General features: G+C 33.7%; 1 protein-coding gene across 4 annotated transcripts in view; it reads right to left on the reverse strand.

The window, feature by feature from the left end:
* The window catches only part of DPH6 (diphthamine biosynthesis 6), a 200524-nt gene that overhangs the window by 176620 nt on the left and 1347 nt on the right, over positions 1 to 22557 (reverse strand). For 3 of the 4 annotated variants that reach the window (XM_033063508.2, XM_033063509.2, XM_033063512.2), the window contains exons 2-3: positions 19299 to 19393; positions 16790 to 16983 (exon numbers count right to left, since the gene is read on the reverse strand). In XM_033063508.2, coding sequence (XP_032919399.1) covers positions 16790 to 16983; positions 19299 to 19393 — 289 coding nt within the window. Of the gene's footprint in view, positions 1 to 16789; positions 16984 to 19298; positions 19394 to 22557 lie in introns of those variants that run through there. The other variant, XM_033063511.1, reaches the window with a different exon arrangement.

Genomic DNA, 22557 nt, shown 5'->3' on the forward strand with positions numbered 1-22557 from the left:
TAGAAGTAGATAAAAATATGTAGGAAAATAATATCAGGAAAAGGTACAGACCAGAAAAACTGAGACAAAACATCAGAAACCCTGCCAAGACAGAAAACTGCCAACTTAATTGATCTTGAACCTATTACAAAGGCAGAGAAGAATGGATGATGTAGGGCCATTACTGAGCAAGAAGGAAGAAGAGATATATGTTAGTCTTTCACCCCTCCTCTTCCAAATTCTAGTAGTCTCCAAAGTATGCATGACTTCGTAAAATTCCAACATTTATCATAGTTCTATTCCCATTCCAGTCACAAGCAAATATTTAAAAAATAAATTCAAGAAAATGCAAAAAAAAAAATTTATAATGACATTTAAAAAATACAAAACATTAGTTCAGTATTACAGTACAGTCCCAACAACATTTTGAAAGTATTATTACTGTATATGCTCTTTTAATAGGAAATGGACAGCAAACAAGATAAAATCACTTATATAGAACATCAAGGATGCCTTTGGTACCCTGTCTGCCTAAAGCTATCTGCCTTTTCTTTACAATTCAGATTCCACATCTTTAAAAGTGTATACCAGAGTAAGCTGAATATTAAGTTTTCTGGTACTGTTAATATGTAGCTGCATCACAGAGAAAACAATGGTTGTCTTCCTTTATTATCTCTTCTCACTCATTCCTCAACTGCAGTCTGATTGTTACGGCATTCTCCAAGATTAAGAACAACCTGATTATTTAAATTTAGAAGACAATGTTACTTGAATCAGAATTTCCCAAACTGTGCATTGCCTAACTTAAAAAAGAATCTCCAGAATGCTTTTTTTTGTTTAAAGATATATGTGTGAATTTTATCTTGTGAGTTCTCAGTCATATGCACCTTCTCTAATTGAGGTGCTAAAATTATTTACTATGGGGCTGTTTTTTAAGACAAAAATTGAAGTTTTAAAGGTCAGAGGTGTCTAAAATTGCAAATAGCACTTATCGTGACCTGTGCCCTTGGTACAAGTGAGTATGAGCTGCAGTGAAAAGATCAGACAAAAAGGAAAAAAGCTATTTAATAAGAGCAGAAATATTTTGTTAAACAAAGAATCTATCAGCCAAGTCACAGCCTCAGTCTAGACACACAGAAACTGAGTAACACAAAAAAGACAGTTCAAAGAGAAAAAAACCCCTCTAAACAGCCAGACAGGGACAAGGACATTAGAAATGGTAGAAGTTCAGAGGCATTCACATTCATTAAGGTTTCAGCCCCTTTCCAGTTCTCAGAGTAGACATTTGGACAATGGGCAAATTGATCTGACTTACCCATTTCAAAACAAGTGTGGTCTTCCCACAAATACTTTTGTCTCATTCAGCAGAAGCAAAATATTTGTATTAATCTTTCAACCTGAATTGTAATTTTATTTTTCAAATAAGAATTGTTCATAGTCTCAATGTTTTAAATCAGTGCCTTCTGTTTACACTGCATACTACCACACTGTTCCACTGTAATTGTGTACTTGGGAGGAAGAGGTCAAGGACCCTAACCTAATTTCCATTAAGTATCAAAATAACAAGAGACTTGCAAGTGTGGCCTCAGTCAAGAGTTCTTAACACAACAGAATTAACAAATTAAGCTGAATGTACTTCCCATGTTTTAAACATCCATACAAACAACAGTGCAACATCCTGTCAAACAGACCAACCACTGAAACATAATAAAGTGACCAAAGAGATAGATGAATCCTAAATTTCATTGGAACAAGAAGTTAGGCATTAGAGATGACCCTTGCCTCATACAGATACAATCACTCAACTAAGGAAGCGAAAACCTATATTCTAATTCAGTGTGGACAGAACCTTTTCTGTACAAAGAAGAAACAAAAAGCTTGGGGAAAAAACTTAATCTGGGTGGATTCTGTGATTTTTCAGTTTGAGTGGAAAACTGTAAATGAGAATACTTTCTACCCAACAGGAATTCATACCACTTAAAACCTAACGATCAGCTTAGAGAAAAACTATGTAAGAAAGACTCAGTTCTTCAATAGAAGTTTTTAAGTATCCTTTTAAAAAAACACAAGAAAAGGCATAATATATGTATAAAAAGTGAAAACATGAACTGCTACCTTATCAGAAAATCACAATTTAAATGAAAGATGGAATGGAGAGCAGGATGAGAAGAAACCTTCCTGTGCAATCTTAAATCACTTACATATAATTTACTAATTTCTTCAGTTAAAGTATTTTATGAACAGGTTGTAATTGTGTTATCCTCTCAGCACATCATGTAGCTCACAGAGTGCTAAGTGGAGCAGGGAGAAACTGTTGACAGACTTTAGAAATAAGAGAAAGGAAACTTCCCAAGAACAAGGAGTTGAACAATGCTTGCCACAAAATAGCATGCCAGTCCATTGAATGAAAACAAACCTGGAAGCAAGGAAGCTCCTGCTTTTGAATTTCCTATATATGTAAGTATTTTATTGCTATTTTAAACATGATATGTTGCTTTGATGAAATACAGAAATCTATTACCTGAAGGACTTCTTATGTTTCTGCAAATTTGACTCATGCTTAAATCTGAAGTAGGTTAACTACTAGTAACTAGAGCAGACTATTCTAATAGTCTGCTAACACATACATCAAGACACTGTCTAAAGCACACTTTAAGACTGGAGAGCACATCTTATGAAATACTGAACCTTGCATTTCCACTGCAGCAAGGAAAGAGTAGGTCCTGTTCTATACTGCACTACATCCATGTCATATAATGTGACAAACCTTCTAATCAGTTTTTATTTCTCAGGAATATTCTGGCAGCAAAAATTCTGACAGCCTAGCAAAATAATTACTGAGAACATGAATATTCCAAGGCTGGAATGTCACAGACATAACTGCATTGGGAGCAACTGATAAGAAAACAGCACTGAGAATATCCACTAACTGATGGAGCAGCAACTATGGGGCAAAAGAAACTAATAGACTGAACAAAACTTCCCAGTGAAACACCCATAATCCTATGAATAGAAAAAATTAGCCCATGAAACTGTTGCCTATCAATGAAATAGCACCATGCTGCCAATTAGATGTGGTACAACCACATTTTGTGTTGGAGAAGTTGTTGCATAGATTTCCAGCTTTCTAATGTGGCTGGTCAAAAGTGTGAGTGTGTACCTGTTATTGATCTTTTTATCTTCACTTCAAAAATGGAAAAAATTACCGTTGCAGAATCAAGAAGTAAAAACATATGAAACATCGCACACCCATGAGACCTTTTTGATTAAGTTCTTCCCAGGTGGTTTCAACATACAGAGAGAGTAGGAAATTATGCATTTGCATTTAGATTCTCAGCTGCCTGCAACTTATACAATAAATTTAATATTATATATACTCAAATAGTTTTCTGGAGTAACTATCTTTTACTGGAGTGTCAAGAGTAACCATATCACATGAAATGGGTTGCTTTACCAGAACAGCACATGACATGAAGTTTTCAAAACAATTAAAATACACATGGGGAGAAGTAGAATTTTTTTCTATTTTTTTTTCAATTTATGATTTCAAATAAGCCTGCTCCTCTTTCTGTGCAGTTACAAAAACAATATCACCAAAACTCAAAGAAATATTTTCAAGCATTTCTTATATTACTGTTTTACCACTTCTTAGGGGATGAAACTGCATATTTTCAACCTCACAAGATAAGTATTCAGGAAAATACACAAAGTACTGACAATTAGAAAGTTTTATACTACAAAACTTAATTTTCACAGTTCTCCTGTTTTACAAAAGTTAGTTAATGCAATAGCATCTTTCCATTTTGAGAAACAGGGTACTTGATGTCAAGATATTAAAACCATCTCTGAACTAATAGCACAGATTTAGTATTAAAAAGAAGATCTAAGTCTCAGGGTAAATCTTCCTTTGAAAGCATTTATTGATCTTTCCTTCACCGCACTGTTCACCATTTCTGTAAAGCAATACGTTTGAGAATGGTGATGTAAGCAATGAATAAGTCACAATGACAAGTGAGTAATAAATAATGACTGACAGAGTTTCAGAGAACACTGGGACTGGTCTCCAAAGGATAAGGATAATCCTGAAAGTGGCCAAAAGGTTTATTGTAGCACAAAACCACCAAAATTACTGGAAATCTGCAGCAGTCTAAAGTGGGTTAGGACAGATGAAAGAAAAAAATTATACTGGGCAAACTGCAGCACAATGAAATATGACTACATGAACAAGTAAGTTTAATAAATTAATGCCAGTAATTATAAACCAATAGTATCTAGCTCTGTAAAATCACAAACATGGAAATTTAAACTCAAGTTCTACAAAGTATTACATATCTATATAGATTAATTGTGATACATTGGCCAGGGAACTCAGAAGTTGAAAAAAGCCAAGTCAATAAAGCCAGTTAGTTTAATGTACCTCATGGATGATATATTCTGTAACAAGCTGTGGTTTCACAAAATACAATGGTATCACTGTTCTAGATACCAAAACTACACTAGAAAGAAAAAAAAGGGTGGGGGGGGATTGTGGATAATACAGAAGACAGCAAAGCAAAATGCCTAAGGAATGCAGAACAAACAGGTTTGTAAGATAATATTTCAAAGGAAAAGTGTTAATTCATTTTCAGTCTCCAACTCCTCAATATCTACTGTCACTTCACTGTAATTTCATCTATATTTCCGGAGGATATTATCTATATTTCTGGCAGTTACAAAAACAGGCCATCAAGTAACCAAGTAAAGTCTAAATCCCAATGTTTTCCTTTAAAAATATTATGTCATCAAAGACACTCTCACATGTGATCAAGCTCAAGAGAAGGAATGCCTTAAAACTAAAATTTTTAAAAAGTCTTTAAAAGAAGTCACTCAAAAAAGGAAGCCTTCAAACTTAAATATAATCATAAAGGCAGAATAATATGCCCTAGGGTCATAAAACAAAGTCTTATAAATATTTCCAGCAAGAAAAGTCATTATTTCTTTTGCTGTGTCAAATAATGTTCCAATTTAGATTGCAGTATTTGTTTTTCCTCATGTAACTATGTTATTGTGTAGGCAACTATTAACCAACTAAATTGGAATAGGTATTTATTATTTTATGCATGAAATATATACCCAACATTGTCTTCAGTTTTTTTTCAAAATTAAGGAAATACTAAAAATGAAAATTAAGACAATCATCAGAAATACCCTTAACTACTCTGCATCACCTTAAATTTTATGAAAGGACATTGAAATTTATTTAATGATCTTAAGCAAGTTATTTGAAAACTACTTTGAACTACAGATTTCCCTTAAACAAATCCTCTATTAAAGATTTAAGACACAGATCACATAATCCAACTAAAAAGAAGCATGGTACTTTAGGGAGAGGTAATCATTATAGAATGGGGTAAAGTCATTGACATTTTAAATAAAAGCATAAAAGTATGTGGACTAAACATGACAATTCCTATAAGCATCTGCACTGGTTGCTTTGTCTCTTCTTTGCCCAGTTTGGGTAAATTATATCAGTTCTCAGACAGAAAAGACGTAATGAATTACCTCCAGTATTGTAATCAATATTTTTCACTATTTTAATTATGCTGAATCTTAATTGGCAAGTTTCACTGCAATAAAACACACCTTATTCATTTTTCCAAATAGACAGCATCTTATCTATCACAAAGGGTACAGTTTAAAATTAAAACCTTCTATCACTGCTAACCAGATCACACTTATAACAAATCACTTGTATTTGCTTGCTTAAGTAAAACATTATTTTAATGAAGAATTCATTTTCTGAGCAAAATTCCCACTGATCTGTAAGATACATTTATTTTAAAAGAGTGAACTGCGACTAAGTTCCATTTAAAATACTTAAATCTAAAAGTACCCATTTAAAGTAGAAATTTGTATTTCATTCATACTCATTTCTACCCTTCCTTCATTTTTGAAGTAAACTTCAAAATCCCTTTAAAAATTATAAAAATCCATTGTTTGACCATACTGTTTAAAAAAATCCCCACCTGTTTTACCATAAGAACCCTCTGATGAATGAACATCTCCACACTGCCCCAATATTTAAGACTAACAATAGTTATGCAATGGGTGCAAGTAGGCATGATTCAAAGTTTCTGACTGAAACTAAATTTAAACTCTAAATTTAGAGTTAAAGTAGTTTTAAGCAAATTTCTTCATTGAAGAGTTACTTGTCCAGATTATTTTTCTGCCAGTAGAACAATAGTTGCTTTACTCAAACACCATGGGTAACATTTCTATTTCTGAAATTTCGTTATATTACTGGATATAATATACTAAATATTAAATATGGGCTATTTTCTGTATTAGTGCACATTATGTGATAACAGTTGCTTCCTCCAGTAACATTTCAGTATAAAAAAATCTCGTGGCAAAAGCAGACATATGATTAGAGGCTAGTGATTACCCACAAAATAGAAAAAAAAATCAAAGCTTCTACACACTACACTTCTGAAGGATCTCACCACCTTATTTAATGTTAAATTAGTCCTCCTCACCATTTAACACCATATCTCCAATACTGCGAGTGTTTTGTGATGTATTATTTACTCCACCAAAATTCTTACCACTTGTTACACAGAAAAAAGGGTCTTCATTAGTAGAAAGCTCATGCATTTATCCATCTATTGCTCCAAATGAACTAAGGCATGTGGTCAGTCATGTGCTTTACACAAATCATTAAAGATACAGGGATGTTTTGAATAGCCATCTATGGTTACATCATTAACTATAATTTACTGCAATGACTTATGAATTTCATTTCATGGAAGTCCATTAAGAGTGTGTTCTACATGTACATTAACACTCCCCATCATAAAGTAAGCCATTAAACTTTTCAGAGAGTGACTTTTATGATGCTGTTACAGAAGCAACTAATTGGAATTAAAGCATTTATTTTTTAAAAGGTCATTCCTTTTTATTGCAGTTTATGATATTTAAATGGCAGCTCACGGGTGTGAATGTACATGTATGTGAATGCAGGGAACATATGCATTCAATACTGAACCTGTCCAACAAGTTCTGTAGAAAACACAGACTAAAAAGTTATTTGCATATTAAGCTTCAATGATTTAAAAGAGAAATCTAAATTGTAAATGAGTTTTGGAGACAAATCAATGCTAATGAACAACAATTACTTCAGTCACTGTGTGAATTAAAACAACATCATTAATAAAGCTTAGGTGCTCTGCTGGCAAGCATGTCTTTACTCCCTGGTAGATCATGCAAGATCTAAATTAGAAGAAGCAGCAAGCACAAAGGAAGTATGTTTAAAATTATCTTGTTTTGAAACTCCATTTCCAACAAAAGCTTCAGAAAAGCCTACAAAACTCAGAAAATCCCATCCAGGCATTTCAACTGCCCTGAATGAACCCCTGATAAAATTTCCGATTTGCACTAGATAACGACAGAAGATCTTGTAAACCTAGATGAGTCAGAAGAGCCTGTTTTGTTCCCTTTCTTGCATATGAAAGAGTCAGTGAAAAAACAGAATCTTTCCTTAAGAAAAAAGAGGCTTTTTTGAGCTAAAAATAAGTCCAAACATCCTGTCCTTTACCTAAATGCTCAAAATCAGCTGCAGGTAATAACCATGTAGGAATAAACTACAGAGGGCACTGTTGTATCAGTTTTTAAGAGTTACAATGGTGATAGGGCCCAAGCATAGAAGATTGTCAGGAAAATAAATAACTGACTAAAGAAAGAATCTGGAGTTAGGAGAGCATGCAAATGCACTAAACCTAAAACAATAATAAGGCAAAAACATTGAAGCTGTATTTCTGAAGGAAAATGGACTGAAAGAAAAGTTCATGTAACAGACTGTCAGGCTGATAGGAATACTGCAGTGCACACATTTGGCATTTTCCTTTGTAGTGCTTTCTATGGAAAAGGTAACTAATCATAGTACCGCCTTATCCTTTGCAAACAGCAACCTATTACTGGAATCCCACTTACAATCAATATGAAAATGAGTGATGAGCGTTATGCAATTCTTCCACAGGCAGAATTTATCAACAGAAAGAATATCTTCACACTATACAGTCCTTTTATAGTGTAAAAGGCCAGTTCTGTTTCATTCCTTTTCATGACAATTACAAATCAATCGTTTCTATTTTGAAAGCAGTAACATTGGTGCAATATAAACCAAATTAAATCCCACCCTTTAAATATACTGATCAAAATCAGCCAGTGTCCAGCTGAAAATAACGTAACCCTGAAACTGCTGTATGTTTGAAATTCCTATGAAAGGGGAAACTACATTAAATAAGTCAACAAAAATACCTTAGTAAATACATGCAAAATTATTTTTATGCAAGAAATGGGCTTCAGATACAAATGTTTATGAAAACAAATTTGATAAATGTTTTGCAGTTAGTTTACATGAAAGTTTGCCTTTGATCTTAATTTATTAGAAATAACCCCAATTACATATTTTAAGCACTAATAAATTTTGAAATGTATTTTAGCAATGCCTAATGAGAATTGCAAATAATATAGAACAGGCAGCTACAGAACAGTACAGAACAACTAATGGTTTTTGTAGTTTTCATTTTTACATTTTTAAAACTTATTAAGACACCAATTAAGAAACAGAAATAAGATATGGATAATATTAATCATTTAATGAGACTTCAGAGAAGAAAGGTGTTACTTTTTTTCCACATTGTGGTGGCAAAACCCACAAACAGCATGTTTTGCACTACTACACCAAAAAAACCACACAGGGCTTCTATGAACATTGACTCAACTTATATTTAGAGAGTATATGAAAGGTAATTTGAAATTAAGTTAGGCAATAATTTCATAATAAACCAAAGAAAAAATGTTAGCAGAGATGATGCTCAAGCAAATCAAACACACCAGAAAATTGTCTAAAGCTATGTGAATGAATGAACAAAACAAACAAAATCAAAACCACAGACGGTGCCTGTGGATACTCACTCACATCCACATCCATAAGAACTGTGATGGTAACTGTGAAAGAATTGTGTCTCTAAGCATGCAAAGACAGATGTACTACATGAAAGGAAACTGCCACAGAAAATGAAAACTTAATTTTTTTCAGAAATTGCAAAACCAGAAAACATAAATATATTGACTAAGCAAGACTCAGCTCCCTCACAGACACTGAGACCTAGAATTTCTAAGTGATTTAAGTAATTGTTTCAAGCAGCTTATTAATAAAAGATAAATTAAACCAAAAATTAATGTACATGTCAGAAATGGGTTTCATCCATGTTTTGACACTCCTGCATTGCAAACAGGCCCTGTATGTGTAATGCTAAGTAGAAAGTTTGCTAAACTTTAAATTCATATATATTGTCTTTAGCCTAATTTTGTTCCTAAACCATAATTATTTTAAAATTGCTTAACATTCTACCAGTCTAGTACCACTCTAGTAATCTCTTTTTATTAGCATTGTTTCTGGTAGTCTAGTTATGCTAAAATAAAGTTTCCTCATAATTTATTATTTCCAGCTATTGACAAAAAAATCACTAGTATTACTTTTATACACATTTTTAAAGTTTATATGATTGCAGGTAGACAGGCAGTTTGCATACATGTAGAAAAAACCTAACAGTTTGTTAGATACACAGTACTGATAAAAGAAATGCATAAATGTTTATTAACCTACTATACATACTCTATGACACTAGGTGAAGTTGTCAAGGTATAAAACATCTTCTTTCTATGTAAAACTCAACTGTATTCGAAAGCAGAAATTTGCAGTGCATTCCTAGAGATATGCAACTGGATACAAAGGGAGCTGCTTCAGAGACTGTTGTATCTATGCACATCAGTTAAATACAATTTAAACGATGAAAAAAGTTTTGATAATGTTTACAAAATTGACTTAAACATCTTAATGCATTTTTCCATTTAACTACAATAATGAATGCCAAAATGTTACTAGATAACTCTCTAAATATTCAAGATATTTAACAAGATATTTAAAGTTCTTTTCTCCCTATGCAATAGAACACATTAAAACCAATTTTACTATCGTAATTTATTCAAAGCTTGATTATGAGCAATAGCTGCGAGAAGAAATACAGCATTGTTGATTCATATACAAGCATTTCACTTAACTGCATTGGATAATAGCTGTGCTCCTAAAGGAGTATAAAAGCAAAGTGATTAGAAGTCATTAGTGTTAATTAGCATTCACTTTACATTTATAGGGATGAACCTTTTCTGTGTTGAACAAATGGAAAGCTTTTATTTGAAAGTCTACCAAACCTGGTCAAGGTAGGCACTGAAATAAATGTCAGTGACCAGTAAGTTGAATTCAAAACAACAATAACAAAAAAAAGCAAAACAAAATTCAAGGATGTATCATCATCCAATTAGTGAGATTCAGTTTTTAAACAGGAAAAGGTCGGAAGGGAATGAGTAAAACTGGAAACTCATACTTCACATTCTGCAATCTCACTGATAAAAGGAGGAAATGTGTGTTTATCAAACTTGCTGCGAGTGCACAGTTCATTTGGCATCCTGTAAACAATGCCTGGCTGCCCATTCCCAAATGCATGTGAGAATCTTGCAACCCAGAACATCATATTCAGCAGGCAAGGTCACACTAGAGATGCCCTGGAAATGGGAAATTAGGAAAACCTGGCAATCAGAGGTTTCAAGCTGACCAGAACAAGCCCTCAGGGTTGCTTACCATCTTTCACCACCAGCCTGACTGTCTCTGCTTATTCAATATTAACACAACAAGACAGGGAGTGAGTGGAAACAACTCCCCACACCTAACAGGGAGAAATACAGTGACTTTTTTGTTTACATAAGGCTCAACATTTCTCACAGTAAGAAACTACCTCAAAGATACTGCCAAAGATCCCCTTCTTTAAAAAAAAAAAATCCTGACCCTGCCTGAACTGGTCAGATGAGACACACAGAATTCCAGGCATTCTGTTGATTAAAAAAATTTCCTTGTTCCCATCTCATTTTACAATTTTTAAAAAATTTAAACTAAACTAAATAAACCCTCTGTTTTGAACAAAACAAGATACATAATTATTTTTACACTGCTTAAATCACTCCCAACTATGCAATTACTTCTTGCCTTCTTGCCTTCATTCACACTTTTATTCACTGCTAATGACAACAGTCATTCCCGAGGTGGAGGAAGCTATGGAACTCCAATCCAGAATTAATTAAAAGAAAAAAATAACAAGTCGATTTAAAAATGTAATCATTTAACACAATGAGGGCAAAGGGACAACCCAAATCCTTGCAGACAAAAATGTGCACTCATTATAAAAGGTGAAAGAACCAAGAACCAAGACAATGAAAAAATACAGCAAATATTTTCTCGCAAAAAAAATAATTCTTATTTTATCAAGAAGCACAGTTTTTATCTCTTGTCAGTGCAGGAAACCACTTTTCACAATTTCTAAAAATTCCCATTTAGCTTGCATGTCTAGAGACAGAAAGAATTTTACTAGAAGATGTGGTCCCCAAATGTTCATCAAATCTATATGACAACTAAAGGCCCAAATTGGTAACTTCATTGTTTTATCTATCACAGTTTCCCTCAACTGGGCATTGATAACTTTTTACAATTTTTTTTTTCAATCCTTAAGGTATAATTTCACTTGCCATACAAAAATTCTGAATTTGAACTGTTGTATTAGATATAAAGGTAATCTATCAATATATCGAGGGCACAGAGATTTGCAATAAACACAATGTAGGCAAAAAAAAAAAAATTATGGAGGAGTGATTATTTTGGAAATTCAGCATAAAGAAAAGTACCTCTCCATAAATTTAATCTTTCTCCAAATAGTTGAGAAATACAACTCTGATGAGTTAATCCATATATCTACAGATAATTCAAATCATTACAGGGAAAAAAACAGATTTTCTTCAACGAAAACATAGGAAATTAATGCTTCTGACCTCTCTGAGTCCTGTAAACGAGAGGGGAAAACTACCTACTTTGTCAGAGCTCATAAACTACAAAAGTAATTTGGTGAAGAGCACGCTGAGGACCTCAGATTACAGATTCTTCAGGTCAATCATCATTCTATTAATAATTATTTGGCCTCTTTAAGACTCCTAAGAAATTCTGCAAACCTTATTTGTATGAGTCAAGAGTACACTACTAGTCTTTATCATGTACATACTACAAGTGAAGCCATGTACACCAGACATCTAAAAACCAAGTGATTATTCCTATATACTTGAGAGTTTTTTACATGTGTCCTTTAAAGGAGATAAGCAATAGTGTGATAGAATACTATGTTATGTATGTATTTATTAATGTATTTTTCCTGGTAGGAGCACCTAAATCTTTCTCTGTACAGAAGTCACAGAAAGTCAGCAATCACAATAAATCTGAGACTACTTTCACCCACTGGCCCCAGCAACAGAATTCTGGGAAAGGGTAAATGAAAGAGCATTCTCTTAGCATGGAAGACTATTAGCAATATCAAGGAACTGAAAGTTTTAGGTTCCATGAGGGACTTAATCCCTATCTGAAGGCCACAAAATAACCTTATATTTCATCCATTCATCTCAAACCCTGAAGAACTGTTGTCTGAAGAAATCTGAGGGAGTTTCACTGAATAGTTAAAGGACCTAAGTTACTTCTATTCCACCTGAACCCACACAGCTCAAGTATTTCATCTGAGATGAAATATCTTAAGTAACATCTAAAATGGCATTGCTATTGCAAATTTAACTCTCAGACAGGAACGCTTTCTGTCTTCACTAAACATCAGACTGGGACCATTTAAAAAAATCACGATCCTGTTCTTAAAAAGTAATTATTAAATACAGGAGTCACACTGCATTATTAAGCTCTTTATTTCTGTAACTAAAAAATATTACTTATTCTTAGTGACTGACTGTTGTAAGATCACTGTTCCAGAATGTGATGATATTTTGGAAAATAAATCTCCTTTCTTGCTGTTCCACATCACTGATAAAATGAAACAGTGCCACAGCCAAAGCCTGTTATTATTCAAATGTTTCATACATCCTATTAATATTTATTTTTCAGCTGATGATCAATGCATGAGTTCATAATTAATATTTCTTCAGTCCTGAGAGGCAATATATAAATTTATTTAAAGTGAACCATATTTCTTGAAAGTTTGCTGGTTTTAAATCCACAAAGAGCACAAAAGGGCTCTGAAAGAAGTAACATGTAGAAACTGAAAACACACTAAAAATCCATTTGCACAATTGATAATAAACATGTGGAAATATAAAAATTCTACACAAAGAAACAATTTTTAAAATACTAATTTAAAAAAAAGTACTTAAGCATGTCATCAAAAATTTGAAAAAGAGCTAGCAGAAAGACATTTTTACCTAGTTCAAGAATTCTACAAATGATTTCAGCAATGGAAACTTACCAAACAAAGGCCAAGACATACAGAGTAGATAAGGCAAAGATTTTGAAAGAGGACAGAATTGTCTACTGAAAATAAAGTATCTTGCATTGGTTTGTTTAGTCTGGAAGCTGCTACAACCACCACCCTAAAAAAAAAGTTTTGCCATAGTTCCTTGAGATACAGACAACAATAAAATATTGAATCCATATAATACCACTTCTGTATGTGCTTGCATAAAACATTACTGTATTATTTTAACAAGATCAAAATTACATTGAAAACGGGACAAAACAGTTAAATATCACCTACATTGAAAGGCTGTACAAAAGTTTCACAAGAATACCTTCATGTTCCAGTCTTTCCTGCCACTAGAGAAAAAGAAACACAGTTTCTCACCACATTTCAAAGACTGTGATATTATAAAGCCCCTGAAAGATAATTCAAGTAACTAAGAAACTCTGGTGCTTACAGGTTTGGCTGGGAAAATGTCCAACATGGACAGTAACAAACATGGACAAACAAGGATATCAGTAATCTCTATTCAGTAACATTGAGAGGAGAATAAATTATTCTTTAGAGTTCAGGATTTACACATCTCACAAAGTAAATATTCTACTATCAGGTGAAGACTGCACAGTAAGATACATTTAGACATATAAGTACTCTGATATGTTCCACAATATAAACCCGATACAAAATCTAAAACATGGCATTAGGCAACTAAAAAATAGATATAAATTTCCTTTATACCTATCAATCACCCGAGTTTGAGACAATAAAATAATAGGTTTACAGTCACTGACAGTCAGTATCACTTACTGAGTCACATGAACTAGAACAGGACTGTTGTTCTGGGTTTCACAGAATCATGAGGGAATATTTAATTCTTTAGAAATGTTTTTAAAAACATTGTATATATCCAAATTCATACCATTTTTTAAAAAGTGTTTGGCTTAAATTTTTTACTAAATAAGTACTTGCAATAGAAGCATTCTTTGCCAAAGGAAAGTAAAGTACACTATGTGATTTTGATTTAGACACACCTTTCCTGTAGTCTTGGCCCCAAAGCATTTGACTGAAAAAAAGAGCTGTGTTATTTGACCAGTGTTTTAAAACTGCAATCACTCAAAGATGGTTTTGACAAGGTTTCCACAGAATTCATCTCCTCCCTTCAAGAGAATGCAAATTGACTTATCTGTTTAAAACTATTAACATCTGGGGAAAAAAAACTCCTAAAACAAAATCCTCAGAGACTAAAACTTAAATAGTAAAGCTACCACATAGCATTTATTAAAAAATATGAAAATTAAAACCAGAAAGCTTTCAAAGTTACTGCTAAGACAAAGAAAAAAAGGTTAGTAGTCTTCTTAAAACTAAAACACTACAGTTGCTGTAATTTATTTCCCCTCATAATTTTGCAGTTATTCATCAAAATATGCAAGACATGTACTGAAACTTTTGTATCAGAATTTCATAGCAAGGTTGGACTGTAAAGATACCATTATACAAAGTCTAACATAAAGGCTAAGATATCATAGAGTGGGCTTAATATTTCTATACAGGAAAGAAATAGTTATTTAGTTCCAGACAATACGGTAACATCTCTTTCAGCTATAGTTATAATCATCATGTACAAACTTCCAAAGCAGAAGTTGTCAAGATTTAACACTAGCATTAATTTATGTCAGGGATCCATTCCTCTGAAGACAGCAAGAACTGTAGAGGAAGTACCATCTTAATTGCCACTAATTTGCCCATTTTTAATTAAATTGATCAGTAATTTATTACCTTACCCAGCAGCAGAAAGCTGTTAGTATGTAGCTTTGAGACAGGAGATATCAGTTCTTCTAATTTCTAATACTATCGTGGTTCAAAAATAATTTCAAACTGCTGTATCATATTTCTTTCGATTCCTGTACTGCAGGATATGCACATTCCATTTAAAACCTCCATGAAGCACTCTAGAGCATAATCATAGAGTCATTTAGGTTGCAAAAGGCCCTTGAAATCATTGAGCCCAACCACTAACCTAACACTGCCAAGTCTACCACTAAACCATGTCCCTAGGCACCCAGTCTACACAACTTTTAAAGGCTTCCAGAGACAGTGACTCAACCATTTCCCTGAGAAGCCTATTGCAATGCTTGATACCCCTTTCAGTAAAGAAAGATTTCCTACTACCCAACCTAAACCTCCCCAGCACAACTTGAGGCTGTACCCCACCTACATGCACTCTTCTCCTGTTCGGTAGTTTCATACTCCAGCACTGGTCTATGATCTTGAGTTTACATTAGACAAACAGCATTTCCCTGTCAAAAATGTTTAGAAGATGCAACATTTGACTCTAAGATGGGTCAGGAAGTACTCTGCATTCAAACTACATTCTTAGGTCTTATCAGCAATTTCTTTCTTCTTTTAACTGAATACAGAATAAAGCCTGAAGTATTTAGGTCAACTCTCATTCTAATGAAGGAAAGTAAGTTAGAAAATGTTCAATACCTGACATAAAGACTACAAACACCTTTATCTGAAATTTCATTAAGCAGCCTATACCAGCTTGATCAATAAAACCACATATTTGCTTTCTTTAAAATAGCAATTATGATTTTCTGAACATTGTCTTGGTTTTAGTACTGCACACTGCAGTAATCAACACAATTAGCTGGAATGCACATAGCATGTTCACTCAAACACTGTGGAAAACCTCTAGAGTCAACAGGAGGTTGACTATTTTTTTCAATGAGATCAGATGTAATACTGGTAGAAAAAAAGTACTATATGAATGATTTTGAATAATAACAGAGAATAAATTTTAAGTAGTTTAGAAAGTGGGCTCATCATCTCTCTTTAATTGATTTTACAGCTAAAAAGAATTGATATATGTTATTGCTACTATGTCATATATTAGAATATAATCACAGGGCTACTAGAATCAATAAAACATTCTGTAATACTTGGAGAATGATCTGTAACATACAAACAAACAACAGATTCTGGTTTACACATCGTAAGTGAACTTAAATGGAAATGTCTAGACATTACTTTCCACACACTGATAAATGCACAAAATCCAAAAGATCTCTCATTACAGTAATCAAGCGATTCATTATTACAAGTGCAAAATAACCTAAATATTCTATTTATAGATGGTTGTCACAATTAAGTTTTGTGTTGTACATGCCAAGCACCTGTTACAGGTGTTTTCATTAAATAGGAAAAAGGTTTTGGTTTGAAATGATGATTAATAAGTGTCATTGGGGGAAAAGTAATATAGTTTTGCTATATATTCACAGTGCAAGGAAGAAGAAAGGAGTAGAAATAAAACCTGTAAAAGTGTATCATTTCTTTGTTAAAGTTTTCCTTAAATGCCTAAGTGGATCATTTACTTAAATTTGTGAGTTAAGCAATATAATTATCCCCAACTATATAATGGTTGTCGATCAGCATACCTTAACAAGTTTCATGAGCTGGTAAAGGTCTTCAACCTCATCTTCCTGGCATGCAGTATACACTCTTCCAGTATTTACACTGGTACCTTTTATAAAACCACGATAGAGTGGCAAATCCAATGCATCAGCATATAGGTCAATGGCATGGTGTCCTACTGTCTGATACATATAGCTGTCCAATTCATCAGTCTGCCCTGCCACAATTAAGAAAGAACCATATTAGGTAAATTGTTGCAACAATTACAGATAATCACAATACTACAAAGCACTGAGAAAATCTAAATGTTAATATTTTTCAGTTCACAAACAGATGTTTGGTGACAACACCACTATAAACACGGAAAGAAAAAAAATAGATTTCTCCACCCAACAGACGTATGGAGAGGAAGACATCTGTCACAAACATGCTGCTTATTTGCAAATTGTGGTGTCTTTGCTTCTTCCTGCTTCATCCAAAAAATCTCCTATCTGTCCAATTCTGTTTCTATTCACATGGTAATTTTAATAAGAATGCAGGTCAGACGAAGAAACTCAGATTTATTTCAACATACTCAGATCAAGGATTTTGTAACGCACTGCAACACTAAGAAGAAGCAATAGGTTGTCAAAATTTACAAAAACGTTAATGTTAAAATTGTTATCATGGTCATCACGGTCATCACGAAAGGAGACTATCTCTGCTTAGACAGAATAAAAGAAGACCACTATAATGTTTTGACAGCAAAGCAAAAAGCAAAAATTAAAAAAAGCAAAAAACAAAAAATTAGCAAAAAGCTATTCCCTTAACCATGAGAAAAAAAATTAACGAAATTTTCTTACAAGCAGTTTGTAGCTAGCAAATAAGGAATAAGGAAAAAGCATCTAAAATGCAGATATCACAAATCAGAATTACATCTCAAATTATGCAATAAACCATTTACATATAAATTTTTTCAGATAATATTTCAAACAGATTGATAAAGTAATAAATCATTATTGGTGAAATCTCCACTTTATTACAAGCTAACACAGTTTCACTACTTTAATGATAATTGCTAACTCTGGTACTTCTCTGAACTTACACAGAGACATCAAGTATTTCTGCTGTATACCTGTGTAGCACATCTTGCAAAGAAAAAGGTCTGAGCAAGATAACCAGTTTGTGATGTAAGAATTAGGTCAGTCACCTTTGATGCCACACAAGATATATGGTTCTGCACAAAACAGGCAATTTCAAACCCCTAATCACAACTAACCAACCTACACCAGAGGCGTGGACTCAAAGGAAAATTCAGTGATTTCAACATACATGAACATGACAAGGTCTTTAAATGATATTCTGCTTAGAATACACAGTTTCTTTATTAATTGAGACTCTCCAGGCAACAGTAGTACAAGATAAAATAAAAAGAATGGCATAGAATCCACTATTGCCTGAAGCACCTCAATTAACTTTCTATAAAATTTCCAACTACACAGTTAAAGAGAGCATTTTATGATTTTAATGACAATATTCTACATTTCTGATGTGAATAAATTAGTTTGAAGACAACATATTTCAACAAGATTAGAGATTATTACGTCCTAGCTACCCAGAAAATAAATTTTTCCTATAGTCTCCGAGCATTTGCCAGTTCTGCCCGTGACTCATTTGTGATGGCAGCCCCCTTTTTGCTTCCCTTTCTGTGTACCCTCCTACTGTACAGTTACCAAATACTATACTTAATTGCTTAACATTTGTGAACCCAGTTAACATACTTTTAGCATTCTCCCTTACCAACTAGAAACAACTCACTTGCTTTTCCAGTCTCAATTCAATTTGTGCTTTAGCCCATTATACAAATACTCGGCTCACCCTCTCACCTCACCGCTGACTACCTGAGTTTCTCCCTTCCTTTTTCATAGAAATAAAGTGGAGTCTGTAAGGAACTGATAAAAAAATCATCCCAACCTAAAAGGAAGGAAAAAAGCAGGAAAAATACATGCATCAAGGTCAATTCCAACCCACATCAGTTCCTCAATGCCGTTCACAGATGCTGGGTTAGAATAATGGAGAAAGACACACAAAGAAATGGAAAGAAATGGATGAGCAGTAGCACAATGGCACATTTTTGGTAGCTGGAATGGTTTACAGCATTTAGTTTAGCACCAGTTTAGAGCATTTCTAGAAGTACAGCACTAGTTTTGGTTGATGGCATCATCTATCACCTTTTAGCATTCGTGTTACTGAACTCACACAAACCCTTTGTTTACTACAGGATATCAATATTCTCATTTTCAAATTGCGTAAGCCTTTTTTTAACTGATCTTCTCTTCTTGTGCGTTTTTTTTTTTCCCTCTAAGGAAAAACACACTTAGTACATCTCCAATAGTATTTTCTTTTTTCTACCTCTTCTAAGTTTCTGTATTGTTCTTCAATATGCAAAACTAGGTAAAAACACATAAAGGAATTTAATTCGGGCATGGTTGTGATTCTGTTGTTTCCAATTTAGTTTTTAAAAATTTCCTGTAAGAAATGTGGTTTTCATACCTGTATTTTCAGCAGGTCTTAAATTGGCCAGAGCAACAATCTGATGCCCAGCAGCAACACACTGCATCATATTATAGCAACTGTCCTTCCCACCACTGTAAGTAGAAGAAAATAGTGGCAATTAAAAGTACAGTTAAAAGTTTTAGCCCCTTATAACTTCTGAATAACTGTTCAGAAATAAGTATTATCAGAGATGTTTATAAAGTTTTGAAATATGAAGAGTTGTAGAATACTAACAGTAGAAAAAGAATGACTTCACCATACATTTACTATATATGTATAGTGCCTAAATACAGTAACCATAAAGCACATAACCAGTTCTGTATCTTACTATTAATCTGAGACGTTACATGAAGAAGAGCCACTGACACTGGAATCTCTTCAAAGACTCTTTTACTCCAGAGACTGGTAACTCATTACTAGTTAACTTGGATCAAAAACCCAAACTCTGTTCCACTGAGTTGCCAGCATTAGTAATCCTTTTAAATAGGTCTGCCATATTGAGGTGATGCCTATGGACACATTTTAGTGGTGGACTTGGCAGTGTTAGGTTAACTGCTGGACTCAACATCATAGAGGTCTTCTCCAACCTCACTGAACCTGTATTAGGAGTAACATTTCTCCTTCATGAGGTACGTTGCCTACATTTTGAACACACTTCCAATCAACATTTTGAACATACTTCCCATTCTCAGAAACTTTAATTATTACATACAGTAGTTTCAGTTGGCACTGCATTGAATATATTAATTTTTTACTGCATTTAACTGCAAATAAAAATTATTTTAAAAATATAAAAGCAAACATAACCATATTCTCATTTGAGGCCAAGAGATGATACTCAAACACAGAGGACACAATTAATTTTGACATTCATTCATTAGATTTACAGGAACTTTTTCCACTATAAGTGAGAAAAGAATCCTGTTCTCTTGATGTAACTGAAAAAGCATCTCTATGGACTTTAATCAATATAAAAAGAAATGTTACAATCTACAATAAGAGTGCTCTAGAATACACATTGCTTAAAATATCCATGTTCAGACTCGTGGCCTTCAAAGTACACCTGCAGGTGGAGATTCTATGCAACTTCTTTAAAAGGCAAGGCACAAAAACCATGGCAGCAACTGCAACAGAGATCTATACAAGCTCTGTAAAACAGCATTTTGTTTTAGAACCACTGAGACATGCACAGGAGAATACACAGTACAAGCAGGCCTTGCTACAAGACTGTTGTGTTCCTTGTGGCCACACTATTACTATTTCTACCTGAAATGGAGTTGGAGCAAGGTGGGGCTTGGCCTCTTCTCCCAGAAAACAAGTGAAAACCAAGAGGAAATGGCCTCAGGCTGCACCAGGGGAGGTTCAAGTTGGATGTCAGGAAGAATTTATTCATGGGAAATGTTGTCAAGCATTTGAATGGGCTGCCCAGGGAGGTGGTGCAGTATCACCCCTGGAGATGTTCAAGAAATGACTGGACATGGTACATGACTAGACACAGCACATGACTGGACTTGCTCTAATTGATAAGTGGTAATCGGTCAAATGTTGGACTTGATAATCTTGGAGGTCTTTTCCAAACTAAATGATTCTGTGATTTTGAAACAAACTTCTTCAGAATTTCCAGCTTTAAGCTCCCGCTTTTATCCACCCCTTTACACAAGAGCTTGAAAGCGTATAGGAATGTAACTCTTTAGCTACTCCCTTCCACTTCTGCTTTTATCCATGCAAAAATTCTGTATGCTGCCTTTAATTTTCTGTGCAATTCAAACCTGAAGTAGAAATAGTGTAAAACGTGGCATCCTTTTGTACTTAACAAATTTTCATAAAGCAGTTGCTTCTGTTTCACTGCTAAAAAGTAAATATAAATATGATAGATTATTACTTTGAGGCTCCATCTCTACTTAACATTCTTCTAATGCATACTGGCAACTTTCTTCTAACTATATAGACATCAAAAAAATTTAAAAATCACATATTCATTAATTTTGGACACCATTCTTGATAGCTTGAAAACGTATAGTATTCACTTCATAATTTGAACTCCCAGGTTTAACAGAGTCATGAGACAAAGTCTCTTTTCTTTCTGAATGACTTTATTCTAAGAAATAAAAGTCTCCCACTAGTTCTGACTTCAGCTACAGACACGACTTCAGAAAAATAATTGTATGACAACAGGTAGTTGCCTATGCTATTTACAACATTTTAATATTTTCAAAAATTGAAATAAAAAATAAAAATGTCACTGGAAAAAATATATTCATCCTTCCAATTAATTTAGGTGTGTATATATATATATATATATATATGCATATATAAACATTTTAAGATGCATATTGATGTCCATAATGCTTACATGGGACCACCAGTTAGAAGGCGGAAATTCACGCTCACTGAATCACATGCTACTGTGCTGTTATTTATTCTTTGCATTATTTACCATAGCCCTAAAAACTAACAGTACCAAGAAACAAACGACATGGTGCCCACCTACAAGACTTTCCAAATTAAATGTAAAACAGTCTGGTTAATGCCAATTAAACCAGACAGCCCATGCTATGGAAGGAAGGTGGACTCAGCACAGTCCACAGAGGAGAGATGAAGCCAAGTACTGAGATAGCATGCGGGGGACCCCTCTCAATTCCCAGCATAGAAAAAAAAATCACAAGGCCTTTTTGTAGAAAGCTCTGAAGGAAGGCCAGTCAGGGCTCTGCAAGTATGTTAACAGACAGGCTTATAAACAAAATACCAGAAGAAAAAAACCTGGGTAACCGTGAAGACATGAACCTATAAAAGACTTCTGAGCAAAATTCCTTTCTATAGACAAGTATAACCACTTACGCTTCAGAAAATTCTAAAATTTTAAAGAGTCGAAAAACATCATATTTCAGGTTGAAGACTGGCTTTAAAATGTCTATGATTTAGCACAAAACAAAATGCAGGGTATACCCCATAAATACTACCTTAAAACAAGACTATCAACTTTTAGTGTGGCCAACATTCTATAAGAAAAAAAAAAACAGGTTAAAGTAGTTTCATACATAATCCTGACCTTTGCAAAAGTAAGAAGCATTTTTCAAATACTTTTTTCCCCTCTGATCTTTAGCAAGCTCTGTTACAAAGACTTCAGACACTTTGATGTCTCTTTAAAACTCTTCTTAAAACTATTACTGAAACTAAATCCATCCTTGTAAAATAGGCCATTAAAATAGCAGTTGTATTAGAAACCTGTTTATAGGACTTTATTCCATCCTGCCTT

Source organism: Catharus ustulatus, chromosome 6, assembly GCF_009819885.2.
Source record: "Catharus ustulatus isolate bCatUst1 chromosome 6, bCatUst1.pri.v2, whole genome shotgun sequence".
In the NCBI taxonomy this organism is placed as follows: Eukaryota; Metazoa; Chordata; class Aves; order Passeriformes; family Turdidae; genus Catharus; species Catharus ustulatus.